This window comes from Salminus brasiliensis, chromosome 12, assembly GCF_030463535.1.
Source record: "Salminus brasiliensis chromosome 12, fSalBra1.hap2, whole genome shotgun sequence".
Taxonomy (NCBI): domain Eukaryota; kingdom Metazoa; phylum Chordata; class Actinopteri; order Characiformes; family Bryconidae; genus Salminus; species Salminus brasiliensis.
In genome coordinates this window covers 38,923,642-38,943,383 of record NC_132889.1, presented here as the reverse complement: position 1 = coordinate 38,943,383, position 19,742 = coordinate 38,923,642, and the positions used below count along the sequence as shown (strand labels likewise).

Below are 19,742 nucleotides of genomic sequence, written 5' to 3'. Positions count from 1 at the left end.
CTAAGCTAACTAGGCTAGCCCATCTGATCCAAAGTCCCCAAAACGTAGGTAAAATAGTAAATATGAATGATTTATTATTAAAACCACTGCTACCTTAAACAACGACTATAATACAAGAAATTAGACCAAACGGATCAACTGGACATTGGGTTTGTTTATTGGAAGAAGGATTCAGATGACTGCACAAAAAGCTTGACATTTTCACATTTACAAGAAATTATAAATATTTCCAATTTTCCATCCCCCTCCTTCCACAAACTGAAATCAGCCTGTCACTGTTTTTCCATTGTCATTAGAAGGACTATATAAGCCACATAAATCAATAAACCATTTACAGTAAATAAATCATTAGCTAACACAAACAAAAGAACAGCCTATTAATAATTCTTAAGACACCAGATGATTAATCATTTCAGTAGAGTCAAACTGAAAGCATGTTAATTCTTGTATTCCTTGAATAACCCGACCACACTGATGGGGCTATATACAGCTTACTATAGTCTCAGATTTAGCACAGAAAGGAAAAAATCCTCTCCTCACCCTTTAATGTCCTGTGACATTCGGTTTTTAGAAAACGGGTAACCCTGTACTGGAGCTGGGTTCAAAAACAGAAATACTGCACCTCCACAGCTGAATTCTGGATATGCGTACAATGTGTACTTTAAAATCAAAAAAAGCATGAAAATGAATCATAAGTTATGGATAAAATATTGCAAAATCTGCCTTGACGTGAGGATGCTTATACTCCACGATTATACAGCTTGTTAAAATGATAGATTGCCAATTTCTAATACCAGTGTCTGACAAAATCAATCAATCAATCACAATGAGGCAAAAATCAATCAAACGATCCGACTGCCTCTAAAAACATCAAATGGTGTTACTTTGTGGAGGTCCATAACAACAACAACCAAACAGAACATAAAACAAAATCAAACTCAATTACACTGAACTCCATTTTCTTCACATCTATCCACAGTTTAGCCCACTCCTCTCTGACCCTAAAGCAGTGACCAATACCCGCGGACATCACCCAAAATGACCAGGAACGTCAAATTCCTCGCATAAAGTCCGGAATCGCATTTCAGTAGACTGAGAACCCATTTTGGAATCAGACATATGATTAATATATGTCCAATTAAAAAAAAATAATAATAAAAATCACATTACTGCATTTTTTTTAAGGCATCAGAACATCGCCGAGTCTTTAACAGGTGATCCGACCCCAAAAAAGCGAGAAATAATGTGATTGGCCTTGTAGTCTGGAGCTCTTCAGAGATAAAATAAATAAATACATCTATGTGGGTTATGATATTAAGGCAATGCAGTGGCTTCTTCATGCTCCTTTAGCCTTTTCTCGGTAGGCAGTTTTACAGAATTCTGGACGACGACAAATAGAGAATTAAATAAACAACTGTGTGAAGATTTGAGCGATAAATAAAACCAAACCCCCTTCAAGCGAGACTGCATCGTATGCAGCGGACTGGAACACCTGTCCTAATCGTAAAATCATCACCACCTCACACAGAGGATACACACACACACACACACACACACACACACACACATAGCAAAGGAAAAAAAAACAAGAAGAAAAAATAAAATCAGTCAGTGCAATGCTCAGAGGAGGCTGCTAAAGACTTCCCATCACATGTGGGAACGGTATCACTGGTGCTAAACAAAACCTGTCAGCAGAGAGAAACAGAAACTGAAAGAAAAGAAGAAAGAAAGAAAAGGTTTGTGGTCCAGAATTTCGAGCACATCTTCAGGGATTAGTGAATATAAGCTCTGTAGACTGCGGACATGTCGTTGTCTGACTGGTCCAAAGCTTTCGCCCTCTTGTAGACCTGAAAAAACACAACACACACAGATTAGAGTCAGAGCTGTTTATTAGACAAATGTGTCTCTAGTCCTGCAGTCTGCCTTTTCTCCACACATCAGTGAAAGAACGGGAGGTTCTGAAGAGCTCACTGAACTCCAGCGTGGTTCTGTATGTAATAGGAGACACCGCTGCACCAACAACAACAAGTCAGCTGGTGAAATTTCAGAGTGCAGAAAAGCCTCCAAATGACTCAGTAACTGCAGCAGAGCTCCAGACCTGCTGCTGCTGGTAGAGCTTAGAGCAAAGGGTGACCGGCTCCAGATTAATAATGCCTATGGGTTTAGAATGGGACGACAGAAGAGCTCCTGTAGGTATCCCAATAATTTTGGGTCCATATAGTGCATTATGCTCATGAATGCAGACAGTGTTTACATAAAAAAAAAAAAAAAAACCCATTAGCTCTTACCTCGTTTGCAGCCGCTGCCATTGGCGTTGGGTGATTAGCTGAGTCTCCCATTGAAATGGCTAACCTTAAATCTTTCTGGATGTGTTTTAGGTAGTAATCTGGTTTGAAGTTGCCTTGCAGGATATCTAAAAAAAAATAAAAATAAATAATAATAAAAAAAAGTAAAGAGTTAAAAATAATGTTATTCCTTCTGAATTTAAAATAATCCAGTCATTTTAACCTACAATGTTTTGAAAACTCATTATGTGCAATTACAAATACTGAAATGAGATTGATGATGTCTAGTCCAGTGTGTGTTAGCAAAGTTAGCCTAGCATTTCCTAAACTTAAACACAAGTCAGATGCCAAACACGCCTTGGCTGATCGGCTGAATCTGGGGTGAGGGCGGCTTTTCCCCTACTCCCTGAATATCACTACAGGCTAGGTTTAAATCCAGTCTGCAAATCAATGCTGAGACATCAAACAACAGAGTCCACCTACTTTGGCATTTCTGGTCCACGAATGTGCTCGCCATCTGCCCCTGACTCAGAATATCCAGGAAGGTCTGTTGTGATTGGCCCATTGCTTGAGCTAGAGTGAGTCCCTCTGCGATAGTGGCCATGAAGCTCCCCTGGACCATGTTGAGGATCAGCATCATCCTCGCAGCGTTACCAGCTTCTCCTGCTTGACAAAACACAAACCCATTAAAACACATTAGAAATCACTGTAATGATGGGCTGTGTTCAGATTACAGTGGAAAACAGGCTCCAGTCGTGGGTAAATATGATATATGAGGTGTATGTAAAAGCCCAGCAATCGCATACTGGTGCATCCGTAACCCACAACACAGTGACATCCTAACCAAGATGGATTGGCTGGACTGACATGAGGCACCAATGTCGTACCTAAAAAGAAGGATGTTTTGCCCATAGCCTGGAAACAGCTGCTACAATCTTCATAAACACTCCGGTCTCCTGCTGCAACTATGACCAACATGCCGTCGTTGGACAATTGCTGGCTGCCGGACACTGGAGCTTCCAGGAAACGACCGCCTCTAGACGTGATGACCTTGTTTTAAAAATAAATAAATAAATAATAATAAAAAAAAATGTGTTTTAAAAAATGACCTGAAAATGCTTCTGCTTATTAACTAATTCTAGAGCACCATTCATCAAATAAAGGACCAAATCAGCACAAACCGAAGCTTTTATAAAACTAACATTAAAATAAACAAAGCATTTATCTCGAGTTAAACTAAATTAGGAAAACATTTTAGGACTGATTTTGAAAGTAACATGATATTAAACTGATACCACACTGTTTTCAATATTGAACACTGTCCATTTCAACTTTAAAATGAAGCATTAATAAGCTCATGAACAGTTAGAAGAGGGAGGAGGAAGGATGAGAACACACACACACACAGAAGTGAAACACACACAGTGGACAGTGAGCACACGTGCCCGGAGCAGTGGGCAGCCATTGCTGTGGTGCCTCGGGAGCAGAGAGGGTGATGGGCCTTGCTCAAGGGCCCAACAGTGGCAGCTTGCCGAGCCTGGGTATCAAACCCATAACCCTGCCATCAATAGCGTAGCTCTGACCGCTGAGAAGCCACTGCCCCACATCATAGGTTTAATGTGCACTACAACACTTTACTGTACATCCTTTACATCTACACTCCTGGACACTACTTAATTTATATATGGTTTCAAATGCTTTTTTTTTTTTTTCTACATTTATTGTTTTTATTGTTATTTTTTAATTATTGTATTACTGTGCTGTATTGTGCAATTGCTACTGGCTGCTGAATTTTCTTCTGGATCAATAAAGTATCTATCTAAATTTTGCAAGAGGTCATCTGGGATAGTACGGGAAGCCTACCTTAGCCTGAAAAGATCGGATTTTGATGACCTAATTACTAATAATCATTAAACTACACATCTGTCTGCAAACTGAATTAAAATAAGGCATTAGAAATGCAGCTCAAGCTCCAGCCCTCACCTGTGAAAGCTCTGTAATGGTTTCTGGATCTACTGTAGACATTTCCACATAACACTTCCCCGGTCTGATTCCCTGTAAAACACCACTGGGACCCAAAACCAACTGGAAAACATAAGTAAAGAAACAGATAAACTTAGGATTTAGTCATCAACATGGGAATTGTACAATCTACAGCAGCTATTTTAAATGTAATATAAATTTATTATTATTATTATTATTATTAAATGCATGCAGTGTTAAATAAATGAAACTTGAAAGAAAAGTAAGTGTTACGAGTCCCTCCGCAGGTTTCTACCTACATCTCTGGCTGCTTTTGGGTCCGATACACAGGAGAACGTGATGTCACACATGGAGACGACCTCCGCCGGCGTTCGCCCTAATCTGGCTCCTTCCTGAATGAACAAGTCGCACTGCAGAGAAGCACAAGGTCAAAACTCAGCAGAGTTCAGATCTAGAACAGCAGACAGTTCTTAAAAACAGTACAACAGCTTATAAACTACACACCGGACTAATCTGCAGTGTACTTATTATTATTATTTATTTATTCTTATTATTTTAAGTGTTTGTCAACCCGAGTTTGGTTCCGCCAATTAACCCACTCATTTAAAGCTCCACCTAGCACTAGCAATGCTCCCGACACTAGACAAGTAAGGACTATCCCCCCGGACACATCCCATCACCGCCCCCATGTTTCATTGGTTAAAATCGTGAACGTAATTTTCCATTTTCACATGGATGTCGTACTTCTATGCCAGATTAAAATTTATAGGAAGATATTAACTGAATTACGGAGAAGCTTTTTATCTGGATAAAGCGTCGATATTTCACTTTCTTTATTAAATATGAATCACTTATTAGCTCAAGTTTAACCATATAATATTGTTGTTGCTATGCTGGCACATACAGCTGATACCAACAGGTAAAGCTAGCTATCGTGCGCTTGCTATCCAGTGCGGAGTTGCTATCCGCTAACTTTGTGCAAGATCAGCAGATTACTGGGATCCAAATAAAAATAATAAATAAACAACCACCACTAGATAAAACACACCGAAGGGGCGTGATGGCTAATACAGTCGAGGGGTTGAACTAGCTCGGCTGCTAGCATGCTAGCTACCTCGGCTGGCTAATGAGTAGCATGCTAATGTATTGAGTCCTAAAAGGTCCTTCTGTAAGATGACGTCAGAAGGGACAGGATGGGTCACGACATCGGCCAACATCTTTTGAGAGTGATGAGCGATGAGGGGAGAGAGCACCATCTACCCACCCATAGACAGAACAGCCAACTGTGCTCTCTCAGGCTCCGGCGGCTGATCTAAGCAACGTCTTGATTCATTAACTATACTGAACCAAAGCACTGAACTGTTCACTAGTTTATCATAATCAATCAAACTGAGGTAAATAATTACACTTCTAATAATCTCACCTTTTCTGCCGTGCGATTCCACACTGTGACAACGTGCCCCATCTTCAGCAGGTTCGAGACTATACCACTACCCATCAGCCCAAGCCCGAGGAACCCTATCCTGTTAAAGAGGAGAAAGGTCAGCAATGATTTTACACCACATCACCACAACACCATGTCTTATAGAGTCCTAATTCAGTTCTACACAAGCTTTTTCCAAACCTTTCTGAGCCAAGTATGAGTATGCACATGCATATACACACACGTTATGGACAAAAGTATTGGGACACCTGCTCATTCCCGGTTTCTTCTGATATTGAGAGTATTCAAAGAGTTTCTCCTTCTCAGGACTGTAGAGACAGTTACTCCAAGAGACTTTCTACTAGATTTTGGAGAAGGAGTATTGCTGTGAGGATTTGATTGCATGCAGCATCAAGATCCTCAGTGAGGTCAGGTTGTTGGAGTGTATAGCAAAAATAATCTGGTTGAAGTTTGAAAATACTGTTCTGACCAAACTGCAGAGCGAACAGCTCCAAAACGCACACGTATAAAAATAGCAGAGAGGGAGGCGGTGTTCTTGTCTCCTAAAAAAAGACGCTACCTTTTGTCTGTGGGCGTGATGCTGCCGTTGACGGCTGTGCTGTCTGCTGCCTGAATAGATGTGGATCCAGTATCCTGAGAGGGAACAACACGAGCACTTGTCACAGTGTCTCATCATGCAGTAATCCCAAACACTCATACAGAAAAAGCCTCACCTCCTCAATAATCTTCAAGCGCTTGCTGATTGGCTCCATAGAAGAGGCTGGCTGTAAAATAAACATAACCAATCAGGCAACACCTCAACTCTAATGGGACCTGGCAGCATGCGCTCAGTCAATCGCTAGATGCACGCTTGCTAGAATTTGTGGGACACCTTGGTGGGAGATGAAGGAAAAGTGCTGAGAATTACAGGGTTAAAGAAACCACAGGACACCTGACCTGCACAGGCTCCGCCCACTAAGATGCTTTTTCATAGCTATTGATATGAACGCTGATAAAAACCCCACTCAACCCCAGATGAGACCGCATCTCCACCATAGTGAAGACCATTACACCATATTTACAGTCTCCTCAGAGAAGTACTGTGATATACACTGAGGAGGAGGAGCTACAGTCTCTCATTAGGGTGAATATTAATAACGCTCTAAATGTAGGTATTGTGATATACACTGAGGAGGCAGAGCTACAGTCTCTCATTAGGGTGAATATTAATAACACTCTAAATGTAGGTATTGTGATATACACTGAGGAGGCGGAGCTACAGTCTTTCATTAGGGTGAATATTAATAATGCTCTAAATGTAGGTATTGCGATATACACTGAGGAGGAGGAGCTACAGTCTCTCATTAGGGTGAATATTAATAGTGCTCTAAATGTAGGTATTGTGATATACACTGAGGAGGCAGAGCTACAGTCTCTCATTAGGGTGAATATTAATAACGCTCTAAATGTAGGTATTGTGATATACACTGAGGAGGCAGAGCTACAGTCTCTCATTAGGGTGAATATTAATAACGCTCTAAATGTAGGTACTGTGATATACACTGAGGAGGCGGAGCTACAGTCTCTCATTAGGGTGAATAATAATTAATAACAATCTAAATGTAGGTATTGTGATATACACTGAGGAGGCGGAGCTACAGTCTCTCATTAGGGTGAATAATAATTAATAACAATCTAAATGTAGGTATTGTGATATACACTGAGGAGGCAGAGCTACAGTCTCTCATTAGGGTGAATAATAATTAATAACAATCTAAATGTAGGTATTGTGATATACACTGAGGAGGCGGAGCTACAGTCTCTCATTAGGGTGAATATTAATAACTCTAAATGTAGGTATTGTGATATACACTGAGGAGGCGGAGCTACAGTCTCTCATTAGGGTGAATATTAATAACGCTCTAAATGTAGGTATTGTGATATACACTGAGGAGGCGGAGCTACAGTCTTTCATTAGGGTGAATATTAATAACGCTCTAAATGTAGGTACTGTGATATACACTGAGGAGGCGGAGCTACAGTCTCTCATTAGGGTGAATAATAATTAATAACAATCTAAATGTAGGTATTGTGATATACACTGAGGAGGCGGAGCTACAGTCTCTCATCAGGGTTGAATAGGATTTTTACCAGCGCTCTGTACAAGCTCCCAGCAGTAGGCCGTGTCTGAGGAGGTCAATTAGTGACGGTACTGGCTGTTGGTCAGTAGGTTGCCTCTGAAGCTCATCACACACCATCACATTCAAACTACAACAGAAAAAACTGTCCAGTCTGGTACAGGAGCCCAAAAAAAGGCTGCATTAGCGACTACAGTTATCTTTCACAGCCATGAAGCCTGTTTCAGTGTCTCTGATAAACTGTCCAGCGAACAGTTCGGACCAGTGACACTAAAAAGCCTGAGGCAACCGAGTGGCCTTTATTTGGGGTCATATTAAAGGGCCCATATCGTTAAAACCTATTGTAAACAACATTGTACACTAGTAATCACTTTACCCATTAGAATTAAACAGATTCTGTTACTGTTTGATATGTAAATGAGCTCTGTTCTGATTGACCGCCCTGCTTTGTGCCCCCGTTCAAAAATCAGACCAGGCTGAAATAACCTTTATAACCTCAGTGTGAAAGGCCCGGGCCAAACTGATGAGCTGAGTAGACCCATTTATACGGATACTAAATTTAGAGAATTCAAAATGTTATTTTTGCAGCCAATGGTTCATATTGCCGCTGTCCTGCAAAAACCTTGTATCTTCTTCATAATGGGAATCTGGCAGTTGCTCTTTCTACTGTATGAGAACTTTATGATGACTGGACCAGTAGAAATGCTCCAAAATGACTTTTTGTGAATAAAATCACAAATTACATCGACTTCCATTGAAAGATAAGAAGTTTTTGTTTTTTTTTTTGTTTTTTTTTGCAGGACATCATGTGGACCATGGACTGTGGAGTGAGCTGTATGCCAACACCACCAAGGAGTCAAGGAGTCAGTTATCCAGGATATGGGCCCTTTAAGACACTGTACCTACTGAATCATCTGAAAACAGGGAGTGTTTAAAGCAGCAGGTAAGAAGCAGTGAGCAGAGGAACAGGACATGTTTCACTACAGATCACAAGCACCTTCAGCACCTTCTGGAGGCTTGTGCACTTAAACTTGGCTAGGATTCTCCGCCGGCCAAAAAACATCTTTCTCCAATTCCCATTCCCCCGCCCCACTATTCAGAGGAAGAGGCGGTTAGTGGGCGAACAGTGAACACACAGGCTGACCGGTTTAGTGTAGCGTTCAAAAAAAGGGGTAAAACTGATCATTTGAAATAAATGTGGCAGACCACAGCCCCACAGAGGGGCTGAAAACGGTAATAACCAATAATATCGGCTAACATGGCAGCCAGGGCGATTCTCAGAAGTCCAAGGTACGTAATCAATATCAATTAGGAAAATCACAGAAATAACTGACCTAGGTAATGACTGAGGGATCATCACAAATATTAAAAATACTAAATATAAGTTACTTTTCAGGTTTATATATGTGTATATTAATATTAAAAATTTTAATATTTTAAATACATACAATTTTTTTTCTAAAAAGAAAACATCCTTCTAAGTACTGCAGCATTTTCTGGCATCCCTCAGTTCCATTCAAACCCCTGCTCGCTCACCCACCCAACATTCAAATTGAGCCCAGATAAGCTTAAATTTTCTCTAATATTAAATTATTTTATCTTTCAAAAATAAACCCATCAAGCTCAATATTTCAATCCTTAAAAAAATAAATTATTTACAATAAATAAAACACATTTTACATAAACATATTTGGCATAGTGCCAGGTACAGAAATAATGCATGTAAAGTAAAAAAGTAAAAATTGTGTTTATCATCGTTTGATAGCACACAAAGGCATTAGCCATTTAGCACAACCCCGAGCTGAATGGCTCAGGTTGCCTTCTCAAAGGACTGATATGACTGACCAATCTGAATGGTCAACGTAATGTGGATCAGAACAGGATCGGAACCTCATTATTAATATAAACCTCCCCTGTCTCTGATACAGTGCTGTAGCCAGCTGTTCTGGGCTATTGGCTGCTTAGTGGTGGGTAAAAGTATTTACACTAAAATAAATAAATAAATAAAAACAAACAATCAAACAAACACCCCACAAACCCAAACAAAAACAAGGATTTGTTAAATGACATGACCCAGAGCTCTGGGACAAAAATAAAAGCACTTAATTTTAGCTTGATGTGAAATTCACAAGACAAGCTAATTTAAATGTTAAAGCACAAGGGGCGGAGCCAGATAGATCTTCACTACAAAGTGTGACTTTGGGCTCCATACCGCCACAGCTTTGCAGTTTGCCCGGTCGGACAGGTGGTGGCCAAAAATTTGCACGAAAATGCCAATATTTATCAATATTTATCATTGTCTGAAAATGCTGAAACTGACTTGTCCAAATCAGCCGATATTATCAACCAACCCATTTTCTGATCAGGCTGTGATGTAAAGATGGAACAGTTCTGGTCAAAACCAGCAGAAAATGCTGGCTTCCTCAGAGCCAAGCTGTGTATCAGTGTGTATAATTTGAGGTTCATTGCGTCTGCCAAGCAGCAAAACTCCATCTGTGCTCGGTTAGCATTAGCACGGCCAGTGCTTCAGATCTGCCAAACTAGCAGTGAAAGAAAGGGAGGGATTCATTCTAGGAGAGATCAAAGAACATCACCATCAAGCCATGTGCAGGAGACAGAGGACAGTAAGAGACGCTAATGAAGCACACTGCATCTCCTCTTACCTTCTCAGACTGGCTGAGCAGAAAGTGATGGAAATGTGGGTCATCCTTTACCGGCTATAATGGAAGAGAGTTAAATTGGAAACTATTCTCTGAAGAGATGTGCTGACCTGATACTTGGCTAAGCTGTGTCTATGTACAGCTGCATGGTGGGAGGTGAAGCTATGAGCCGTGGGAGGAATCGTTCTGTCAACTTTTCCATTTGTACAATAAAATAAACCCTGCATTCTACAGTGCCATGAAAAACACCCGCCTGCTCACTCTCTCAATCTGACCAGTTCTATTTTCATTATCTGTGCTGCATCTGCACTGCAGTGTTCCACCTTCCCAGGGTTTTGCTTATCTGATAGACTAAAGCACTCAGAAAGCTTCTCAACAACTGTATTGGTCAACCAGTTCATCACTGTAAACATCCTCATCTACAACCACCTCATCAGCCTCTACAACCACCTCATCCTTATCGTCGTAACACCATCATCAACAACCTACCCTCAACCTCACCTAGACACCACTGAGGTGGATGGGATGAGTGTCATACTCACCTTTGTTCAGAAACACCTCACTGCTGTCCACAACTACCTCACCAACATCTACAACCACCCCACTGAGGTCATTTGTCATCTACAACCACCTCATCAGCGCCCTTGACGTCTACAACCACCCCATCCACCTTACTGCTGTCTACAACCTCCTCAACATCTACAAACACCCCATCTGCGCCACTGCCGTCTACAACCACCTCACCGCCATCTACAATCACCCCATGAACCTCATTGTCGTCTACAACCACCCCATTAGTGTCTACAACCACCCCATCCACCTTACTGCTGTCTACAACCTCCTCAACATCTACAAGCACCCCATATGCGCCATTGTCGTCTACAACCACCTCATCAGCGTCTACAACCACCTCATCAGCGTCTACAACCACCTCATCAGCGTCTACAACCACCCCATCAGCGTCATTGTCGTCTACAACCACCCCATCAGCGTCTACAACCACCTCATCAGCGTCTACAACCACCTCATCAGCGTCTACAACCACCTCATCAGCGTCTACAACCACCTCATCAGCGTCATTGTCGTCTACAACCACCTCATCAGCGTCTACAACCACCTCATCAGCGTCATTGTCGTCTACAACCACCCCATGAACCTCATCGTCGTCTACAACCACCTCATCAGCGTCTACAACCACCCCATGAAGCTCATTGTCGTCTACAACCACCTCATCGGCACCCTTGATGTCTACAACCACCCCATTAGTGTCTACAACCACCCCATCCACCTTACTGCTGTCTACAACCTCCTCAACATCTACAAACACACCCTTCTGCGTCACTGTCGTCTAAAACCACCCCATGAACCTTATCGTCGTCTACAACCACCCCATCAGCGTCTACAACCACCCCATGAACCTCATTGTTGTCTACAACCACCTCATCTGCTTCCTTGACATCTACAACCACTTCACCGCCGTCTACAACCACCACCTAAACCTCATTGTCGTCTACAACCACCTCATCCACCTCACTGCCATCTACGATCACCCCATCAAGCTCATCATCGCCTACAACCACCTCATCATAAAACAGCCTAAAGTATAGCAGCCTACCCTAAACCACACCGGTCAGTCCTAGACAAGCTCTGTACACCTGCAGGAGCGCAGTCAGAGGAAGGGTTTTTCATGGCAGAGACTAATTCTACACACACTCCACTGAGACTGATCGACACAGACAGTCCCCATGCGAGGGTGAAGTCCGAATTATAGACAGAACTGAACTGAAGTTTGAATAAGCGGAGGCCCAAATTTGTCTTAAATCAGGGTAGTGTGACAGTGTGGAGTGAGGCCTTATAACATTTGAGTCCCACGAGCAGAAACACCCCATCAGCTTCATTTATGTAAACAGTAAAGAACTGAAGCTCATTTCTGCCAGATAGGAAACGCCGCACATCACTAGTGTTTACCCCACACCCTGTTTCTGGCAGCAGCGCAATAGAATTAATGACCTTTTCTCCAAAAATGTATGTAATAAAGTAATACATAGAAATAGTAAATATAAGACTTTAGAATATAGGCATGTGCAAAAGGTGTTGATGTTTTAATTGAGTGAAAATGACATTTATCCTACAGTTGAGACACAATTAACTGGATTTATGAATTTTTACAATATTTACCCCCCCCCCCCATTTACATTAAATTCAGTAAATAATTGTTTAAGTGTATTAAAATGTGAAGCTGACGTATTTACAGTTACATCATTCAAGCAAGGGCGCACAAACTAACACAATCTTGCTGTTCCAAGATATAATAAATCTGCATACTTTAGGTAATATTAAAGTAACCTCCGACTAACACTGCAGCTAAACAGCTCTATTTCTAGAGTGTGCACAAAGTGTGTTATAGAATATAATATAATATTAATAATGGACTTTATCCATTTTGATCAAGTAAACTGATTTGTCAACTAATAAAGTAAAATCTGTACCGTTTTATGACTACTACTAATGGGTAATGGTGGACACCCCTAGACAAAACAGCTTATAAATTAGAGATACACGTCTGCACATCTTAATACACCACTACAGCTTTTAGACTGAATGTAACGTTAATCCTAAAAAACATTAAATGTAGTGGCACAATAATATGCTATCAGACCATATATAATGACACCCCCCCTCCAAATTGGTTAAATAAATAGAAAGTGCTGTAAAAGTGTGCAGAACAGTCAGTTTTTACTATATAAAATATCTTCCAAAGTCCAAGCACAGGGCTGTGTGCAAAATAATAACTATTACACAATGCAGTACTCCTCAACCCTGGTCCTGGAGGCTCCCTGCCCAACACACCTGACCCAACTAATCTGCAGGGGTGTTACAGCAGGGAGTCACGAAAACAACTGACCCAGGGCCGAGAATCTCTGATCTAGCGCCATGAACACATTCACAGTGCTCTAGTGCACGGACTCCTCCTCCGGGTCGTGAGCGCACCATTTCTACTACAGCAGTTTCAACCCGGAAGCGGAGCTGTGAACACAGCAGGGCGGTTCTGCGACAGTTTCGCTTTCACACAGCTGCGCCCCGCGGGGGAAAGAGCATCTGCTGCTGTGCTGAAAGACCGAAAGCCCATGTTTGAGCTCAAACGTGGTAAAATTACACGCGGACGACCGGTTTTCATTTTCCTCTTTTAAAAGATTAGGATTCAAATTCAGTCTGGACAGGTAAACAACCCTTTACTTGAATAAACAAACATGAATTAATTAATGACATTTATTTCCATATAAATGATGTACACTGCTATTTGTGCTACACCACACGTTACGCATATTGCTCATCCCTATATAATCTGTATGTTGCTGTGTATTGTGTATTTTGTCTGCAAGTACATTCGTCTGTATATTATTATCTTTACATAGTCTGCTTGGTCTTTACACTATATTTTGAATACTTTCTAAAAAATTATATGCACATCATCCATATACTGCTATAGTGCAAAGACACCAACTGTTGGAGCCAAATTTGTCTGTGTGCTTCAATAAATATGATCCTGATTCCAATAAAAATATAAATAAATAAATAAATAAATAAAAGGACGACAGACCAGCATTCTGATCTGCTGGCGTATACTGGTTGGATTAGCTTTAGCTTGCTAGTTAACCTTTACTTTATTTATGCTCAATGTTAAATATGCATACAGAGCTTCTGGTTTGTACTCTGCATTCAATTCGTTCATATTTGGACTGGAGCAGTACCGATAAACTGGGGGCATTATGGCCGATAAACTGTGAAACTTCCAGGAATTTTAAGCCGTTTAACTCCCTGCTTCTTGTCGTTTTGTAGTAAGTAAGTACATTATCTCAACCTCCTCCATCGCAGATGTGTTGGCCTCTGCTAGTCACATTGTTTGCAGTGGTCGTCGTAATTACATCTTAATATACATTTATATTTTGCAACCCCATTAAATAATATCAATAGATTCATATACTTGACTATTTCGTATGATTTGTTTCTCCTGGGGCTTTAAAAGACTTCAGCTCTTCTCCCTAACGTGTAAAAATGTCAAGTTTTGGGAGGAAAAAAACCCCTATATAAATAAAATCTGACCCTGCTGCCAGAAACAGAAAGGGAAAGTAAACACAAGCAATTCCCCCTTTCCTACCTGGTGGAAACCAGCTTCCACAGCACAGTGCAGGTTAATCAGGGCAAACTGTGAATTTATCACCTACACTGCTCTCCCATTTGAATCCTGCAACTGTTCCAGCCACCACCCGCTGCACAGAGGACGGTTCTGGGTCAGAGTCAGTTTGATCCTTAAGGGAAAGAGAGACACATTTACCATATACTTAGACTTGACCATATCTCGCTAAATAAAGCCTCAAGCAAGAAGCAGCGCTGGTCATTCAAAACGCAGCCCTGTGTGCACTCAAGCCGCGTTGCAAAAAACAAAAACAACAAACAAAAGAAACAAACAAACAGCAAATCAAGCGATGATGTGTGAATGCGGCCACCCAGACAAGCCCCAGTAAACACATGACTGCGACCCACAGCAGGTTAAACACATACAGGGTTCGAAGCTTGTGGCCTATGATTAAAGATGAAAAACAGCAATATTTACTAACCTTGTCTGAAGATCCGCCCTTAAACGCATCCTCGTCATCCTCCTCTATAATCTTCATCGGTTTGGCCGCAGTTTTCCGTCCCTTCTCCGCTTTATTTTTGTCATCTGAGGCGTGTGCCTGCAAAATGAACAAAGCTCTGCTTACAGCGGAGTCGACGAGGAACTGAGATACAGTCAAGATCAGACCAGCACGGATCATAAAGACACAATGGCCTGTCAACAAAGACCAGCGAACATCAGCTGTATAGGAAGAAGCTGGGTGAATAACACTGAACCCCTTCATTACTTGACTCTGTTCCATCCTAAACAGTTGATGTTCTCCAACTATGAGATGAATAAACCCAGAGTAAACCACTGAGCTCACCCTTTACAGTGGGTTTACCTACAGCTTGCAGAATTAACCCTCTAGAGGAAGGGCATTTCTTCATTTTTGCCTAAAATCTTAAATTCTCCCTTAAAAGCACCTGCATATCAGATAAGAGCCACATGCTCTTCATCAAATTAGCCAGTCTGATCACACTGTTAGTAATGAAACCTGCAGCTGATCAGTGGTTATATATTATACAATATTATCAAGATAAAATTTATCACAATACGATAAAATATCGCCATATTGACCAGCTCTAGTTGGGTAGGATCAAAGTCAGATCATGTTTCACCACAAACAAACTGCTCCAGAGTTTGTCTAGGACCCGACTGAGAGCAGTTGTTTTGGTCTGATTGGTCTGAGTCTGATTTATCCAGAGTAAGAAGTCCAGGTGTGAAGTCTCCCTGTTGAACACCGGAGTGTTTAGATGTGAATGCTGCAGGACAGGATTTCGCTCCACAGAGGCTGAAAAATCGACCCTGCTTGTGGGCGGAGCTACTGTACTATAGCTGGTGAAGCGGTAAACCTGTCTGCAGTGGAGTTTCAATTGGTGAGTGGATTTTATACATGACTCTGAGAAAACTACGGAGGAAGTGGCGATCGTTTACACTGAGGACGTCACGTCCTGTTCTGTTCAACTGGACTAACAGTCAACGCCAACATCCCACTAAACACCTTTTAGGGTCTGTGGGTGTGAACGATGACGTCTTCACGGCTTACCAGGTGGTCCTGTAATCACTGGTCGCATGTGTGAGACTCCATTGCATTATACAGCACCAGTCAAAAGTTTGGACACACCTGGTTGATTGTGTGCTGATCATCATCTTAAAATACTGGATTTAAATGCTAGAGGGACCAGAACACTGGTATACCCCATAGTTAGGATGTGGTGGCTGGTGGATTTTTCCAGCACATTAATGTTCAATAACACACACGTACTAATTTAGCAAGCTCAATAAACATTAGCAGCCTAAATATGACCTAATCACCTTCATTCAGTTCAACCTACAACTTGGTCCTACCTGAAACCCCACAGCCATCACATCCTAAGTACAGCTGATGCCCGTGTGTCCCCAGGGTGCTCTTTTACGGTCAAATGTTTTTAAGCTGATTAGCAGCACATTCAGCCAGTCCAAACTACTACACATACATACATACACACACACACACATACACACCGTGCAGGCGGTGGATGTTCCCGCGGTTATTACGTACTGTCCGACTGGGGCAGAGACGCTGGAGGCGCTTTGCCGTTCGCGCTACAATAACAAAATAACAATAACGCGGTCATAATAGTCTCTGACCACCTGTGAAGGTGGTTTGAGTGACTGGATTACAACCAGTCCTCAAGACGCATTGCACCCGGTTCAGACCTGTACTTTGGGCTGGCCACTCAGATCAGATCACCTGGGACGAATGTTAATGCCAGGTGTGAACGGAGCATTAGACACAGTTTCTGTTTATGTCCTGAATTTAAAAAGAGACGTACATTTTACACGACCCCCTCATATTTTCTGCATAATTGAGTTAAAATGTGCAGAAACATGTATCTTAAGGATGTATACTTATTTACACTTAGAACAACTATCTATATCTATATACACACACACGTTTCTATTATTTTAATTTGGTGCATTATATTTTAGAACTACAGCTGGGCGATACAGAAAAATTTATATCTATTTAAAAGACATTTATGATATACAATATTTATTGAAATATTGCCAGAATGCACCAACATTTAAAATTACCAGCGTAATTAAAAAAAATGCTTTCCAAATACTCTCCCATACTGAGTACCGTGATTTTTACTCAAAATATGCTTCACTTATTCAATTACAAAAGACTGATCACACTCTTTGTAATGAAACGTGCAGATTATCAGTGCTCTTTAAGCAATACCGATATCCACAATGTACTCATAAAAGCATATTGTGCATTATAACAAAAATCATACTGCCCAGCTCTACTTCTAACACCATGTATTATGTCTCTCCCTCACAACTGAATAATTAACTTAATATCTTAACATCTAGAATAGCAAAAATAAACAAAGGCTTAGCGGTTAGAGCTCCAGGCTATTGATGACAAGGTCGTGGGTTCGATACCCGGGCTCGGCAAGCTTCCACTGTTGGGTCCCTGAGCAAGGTCCTTTACCCTCTCTCTGCTCCCCGGGCTCTGGAGTTGGTTGCCCACCACTGTGTGTGTGTGTGTTCACTATCACAGATGGGTCAAATACAGAGGACATTTCACAGTACACCTCTACCTTAAGTCTGTTTATTTACACTCAGAACCTAGACACATTATAGCATGTGTGTGTGTGTGTGTGTGGGTGTGTATAAATCCTAAATGTGTCTCTTTATACGTTATAAATACCACAAATCACACATCCTGTCCACAACTCCATTCACATACACACACTTACCTGCTCTTTTCCCTTGGCTTTCTTTAAGTACTCTTCAACAGCGTCCACAGCCTGCTGGAAGCGCTTGCCTTTGTTTATTTTGATCATCTCCTCCTTGTGGGGGTGGTACGGCTTCAGCTGTTCAACCTTAATCCAGGCACTGAAGAGGGGGAAAAAATAAATAAATAATAATTAAAAAAAAAAACAACAACAGGTAAACATCTGCTTAATTAACACCACTAAAAACAGACTGGACAAAAATAAGTGGACGCTCACTGATCCTCAGTCCCGAAGAACTTCACAAAGAAGCATTTTTTGCCTCTGGGCTTCTTCAGGTCCTTTGGAGGGCTGACGATCTGCAACGGGAAGGATGGTTTTAAGGTCAGGAGCTGTAGGTCTTGATGGTACATCATGTCCACAAAGACCAGATATGGAGTGATGGGAGAAGTTAGCTGTAGTATACTGTGGGGACTTACCTTTCCAGGCCAGGGGGGGTACCGTCCGAGCTTTCCCCTAAAAAAAAACATGACAAAAAACATGACAAAAGGTTTAAATATGGTTTAAAATGAGATTTAAATCAATTAAAGCAAAGTTAGTTTATATTTGGCAGCTTTGGATTTTCAACGTTCCGTTCCACCTTAAATGGGACAGTAGTTACGCTCTGGCGCCTGAGGCGCCAGAGCGTAACTACTGTCCCATTTAAGGTGGAACGGAACGTTGAAAATCAACGAAGCTAACTCCAGCATTACCGAACGACAACGCAGCCAGTTAGCAAGCAAAGTAACGCGTTCCCACTCACCCCAGCACCAAATTCGCCACACAAACCCCCACCCAACCCCCAGAAAAACATGCCCAACCCCTCAACACCAAAAGCAGCCGACTATCTTACGCCTTCCAGCCCAAATCCCGACCCCAGCGCCCGCTCTGCAGGGTTAGCACCCATTAGCCTGCTGGCTAAAAGCTGCCCCAGCTGAAGGTTTGCTTCCCGCTGCTGCTAAAAGTCGAGCTACCAGGCGAACAGACGCAGAGTTTTAAACCTGTTTCGGCGGTGAAGGAGCTGAAAAGCAGGACAGGCAGAGTTTATGAACAGAAAAGCTCACCAAACCAAATCCCCGATCCGCAGATGCACCGTCGCCATCTTAAAACCGTACTGAGACGCACTGAACGCAGGGAAGACGCACACCCACATACGTCACTACCGTAGATATCCCACAGAGGGGGAGGGGGGGGGGGGGGGGGGAGGGAGGAGGTGTCCGGCACCATCGATATCTCTGCGGACCGCTCTGTTTACCTCAGCGCTACGTTTTTCTCCAGGTTACTGATTAAAGTCATTTTTAAGGTTTAATTATTTTTTCATTTCACTTTTTGAAGAGTTCTCATTGGATTTTCCACATGTCTATTTCTGTATATTTATTGCATGTAGTTCATTTTCTGCTGTTTATTTCTGTAATAGTTTTGTTTAGTTAGAATATTTATTTCTGAATTTCTGTATATTTACTTTATTTAGTTCTGTATATTTAGGATATTTGGTTCTATATATTTAGTATATTTGGTTCTGTATATTTAGTATATTTAATATATTTGGTTCTGTATATTTAGTATATTTAGTATATTTGGTTCTGTATATTTAGGATATTTGGTATATTTGGTTCTGTATATTTAGGATATTTTGTTTATTTTGTTCTGTATATTTAGTATATTTGGTTCTGTATATTTATTATATTTGGTTCTGTATATTTAGTATATTTAGTATATTTGGTTCTGTATATTTAGTATATTTAGTTCTGTATATTTAGGATATGTGGTATATTTGGTTCTGTATATTTAGGATATTTGGTTCTGTATATTTAGTATATTTGGTTCT

The 19,742-nt window shown here is 41.3% G+C and overlaps 1 protein-coding gene across 2 annotated transcripts; it reads right to left on the bottom strand.

Moving 5' to 3' along the window:
- Nucleotides 1-136: 136 nt before the first annotated feature.
- glyr1 (glyoxylate reductase 1 homolog (Arabidopsis)) lies at nt 137-19,051 on the bottom strand. 2 transcript variants are annotated; one of them, XM_072693804.1, is made up of 16 exons: nt 18,979-19,051; nt 18,355-18,391; nt 18,155-18,234; nt 17,900-18,038; nt 15,109-15,225; nt 14,716-14,799; nt 10,493-10,546; nt 6,426-6,476; nt 6,272-6,345; nt 5,692-5,791; nt 4,568-4,678; nt 4,269-4,370; nt 3,173-3,335; nt 2,769-2,948; nt 2,289-2,413; nt 137-1,847 (listed from the first exon to the last, which is right to left on the bottom strand). In XM_072693804.1, exons 1-16 carry the CDS (start codon nt 19,014-19,016, stop codon nt 1,773-1,775), a joined length of 1,530 nt encoding a protein of 509 aa, XP_072549905.1. In that variant the 5' UTR covers nt 19,017-19,051; the 3' UTR covers nt 137-1,772. The 2 variants fall into 2 exon arrangements, with proteins under 2 accessions (XP_072549905.1, XP_072549906.1); XM_072693805.1 differs by lacking the exons at nt 10,493-10,546; nt 14,716-14,799.
- Nucleotides 19,052-19,742: the final 691 nt, after the last annotated feature.

Bases quoted from the DNA above. Each gene is read 5' to 3' on its own strand.
- glyr1 (XM_072693804.1), bottom strand. From the start codon at position 19,016: ATGGCGACGGTGCATCTGCGGATCGGGGATTTGGTTTG. The intron at 6,346-6,425 runs GTGAGGCTTTTT...GTTCCCTCTCAG, and splicing joins GCTTGAAGATTATTGAGGAG to GATACTGGATCCACATCTAT. The intron at 1,848-2,288 runs GTAAGAGCTAAT...GTGTTTTTTCAG, and splicing joins TGGCAGCGGCTGCAAACGAG to GTCTACAAGAGGGCGAAAGC.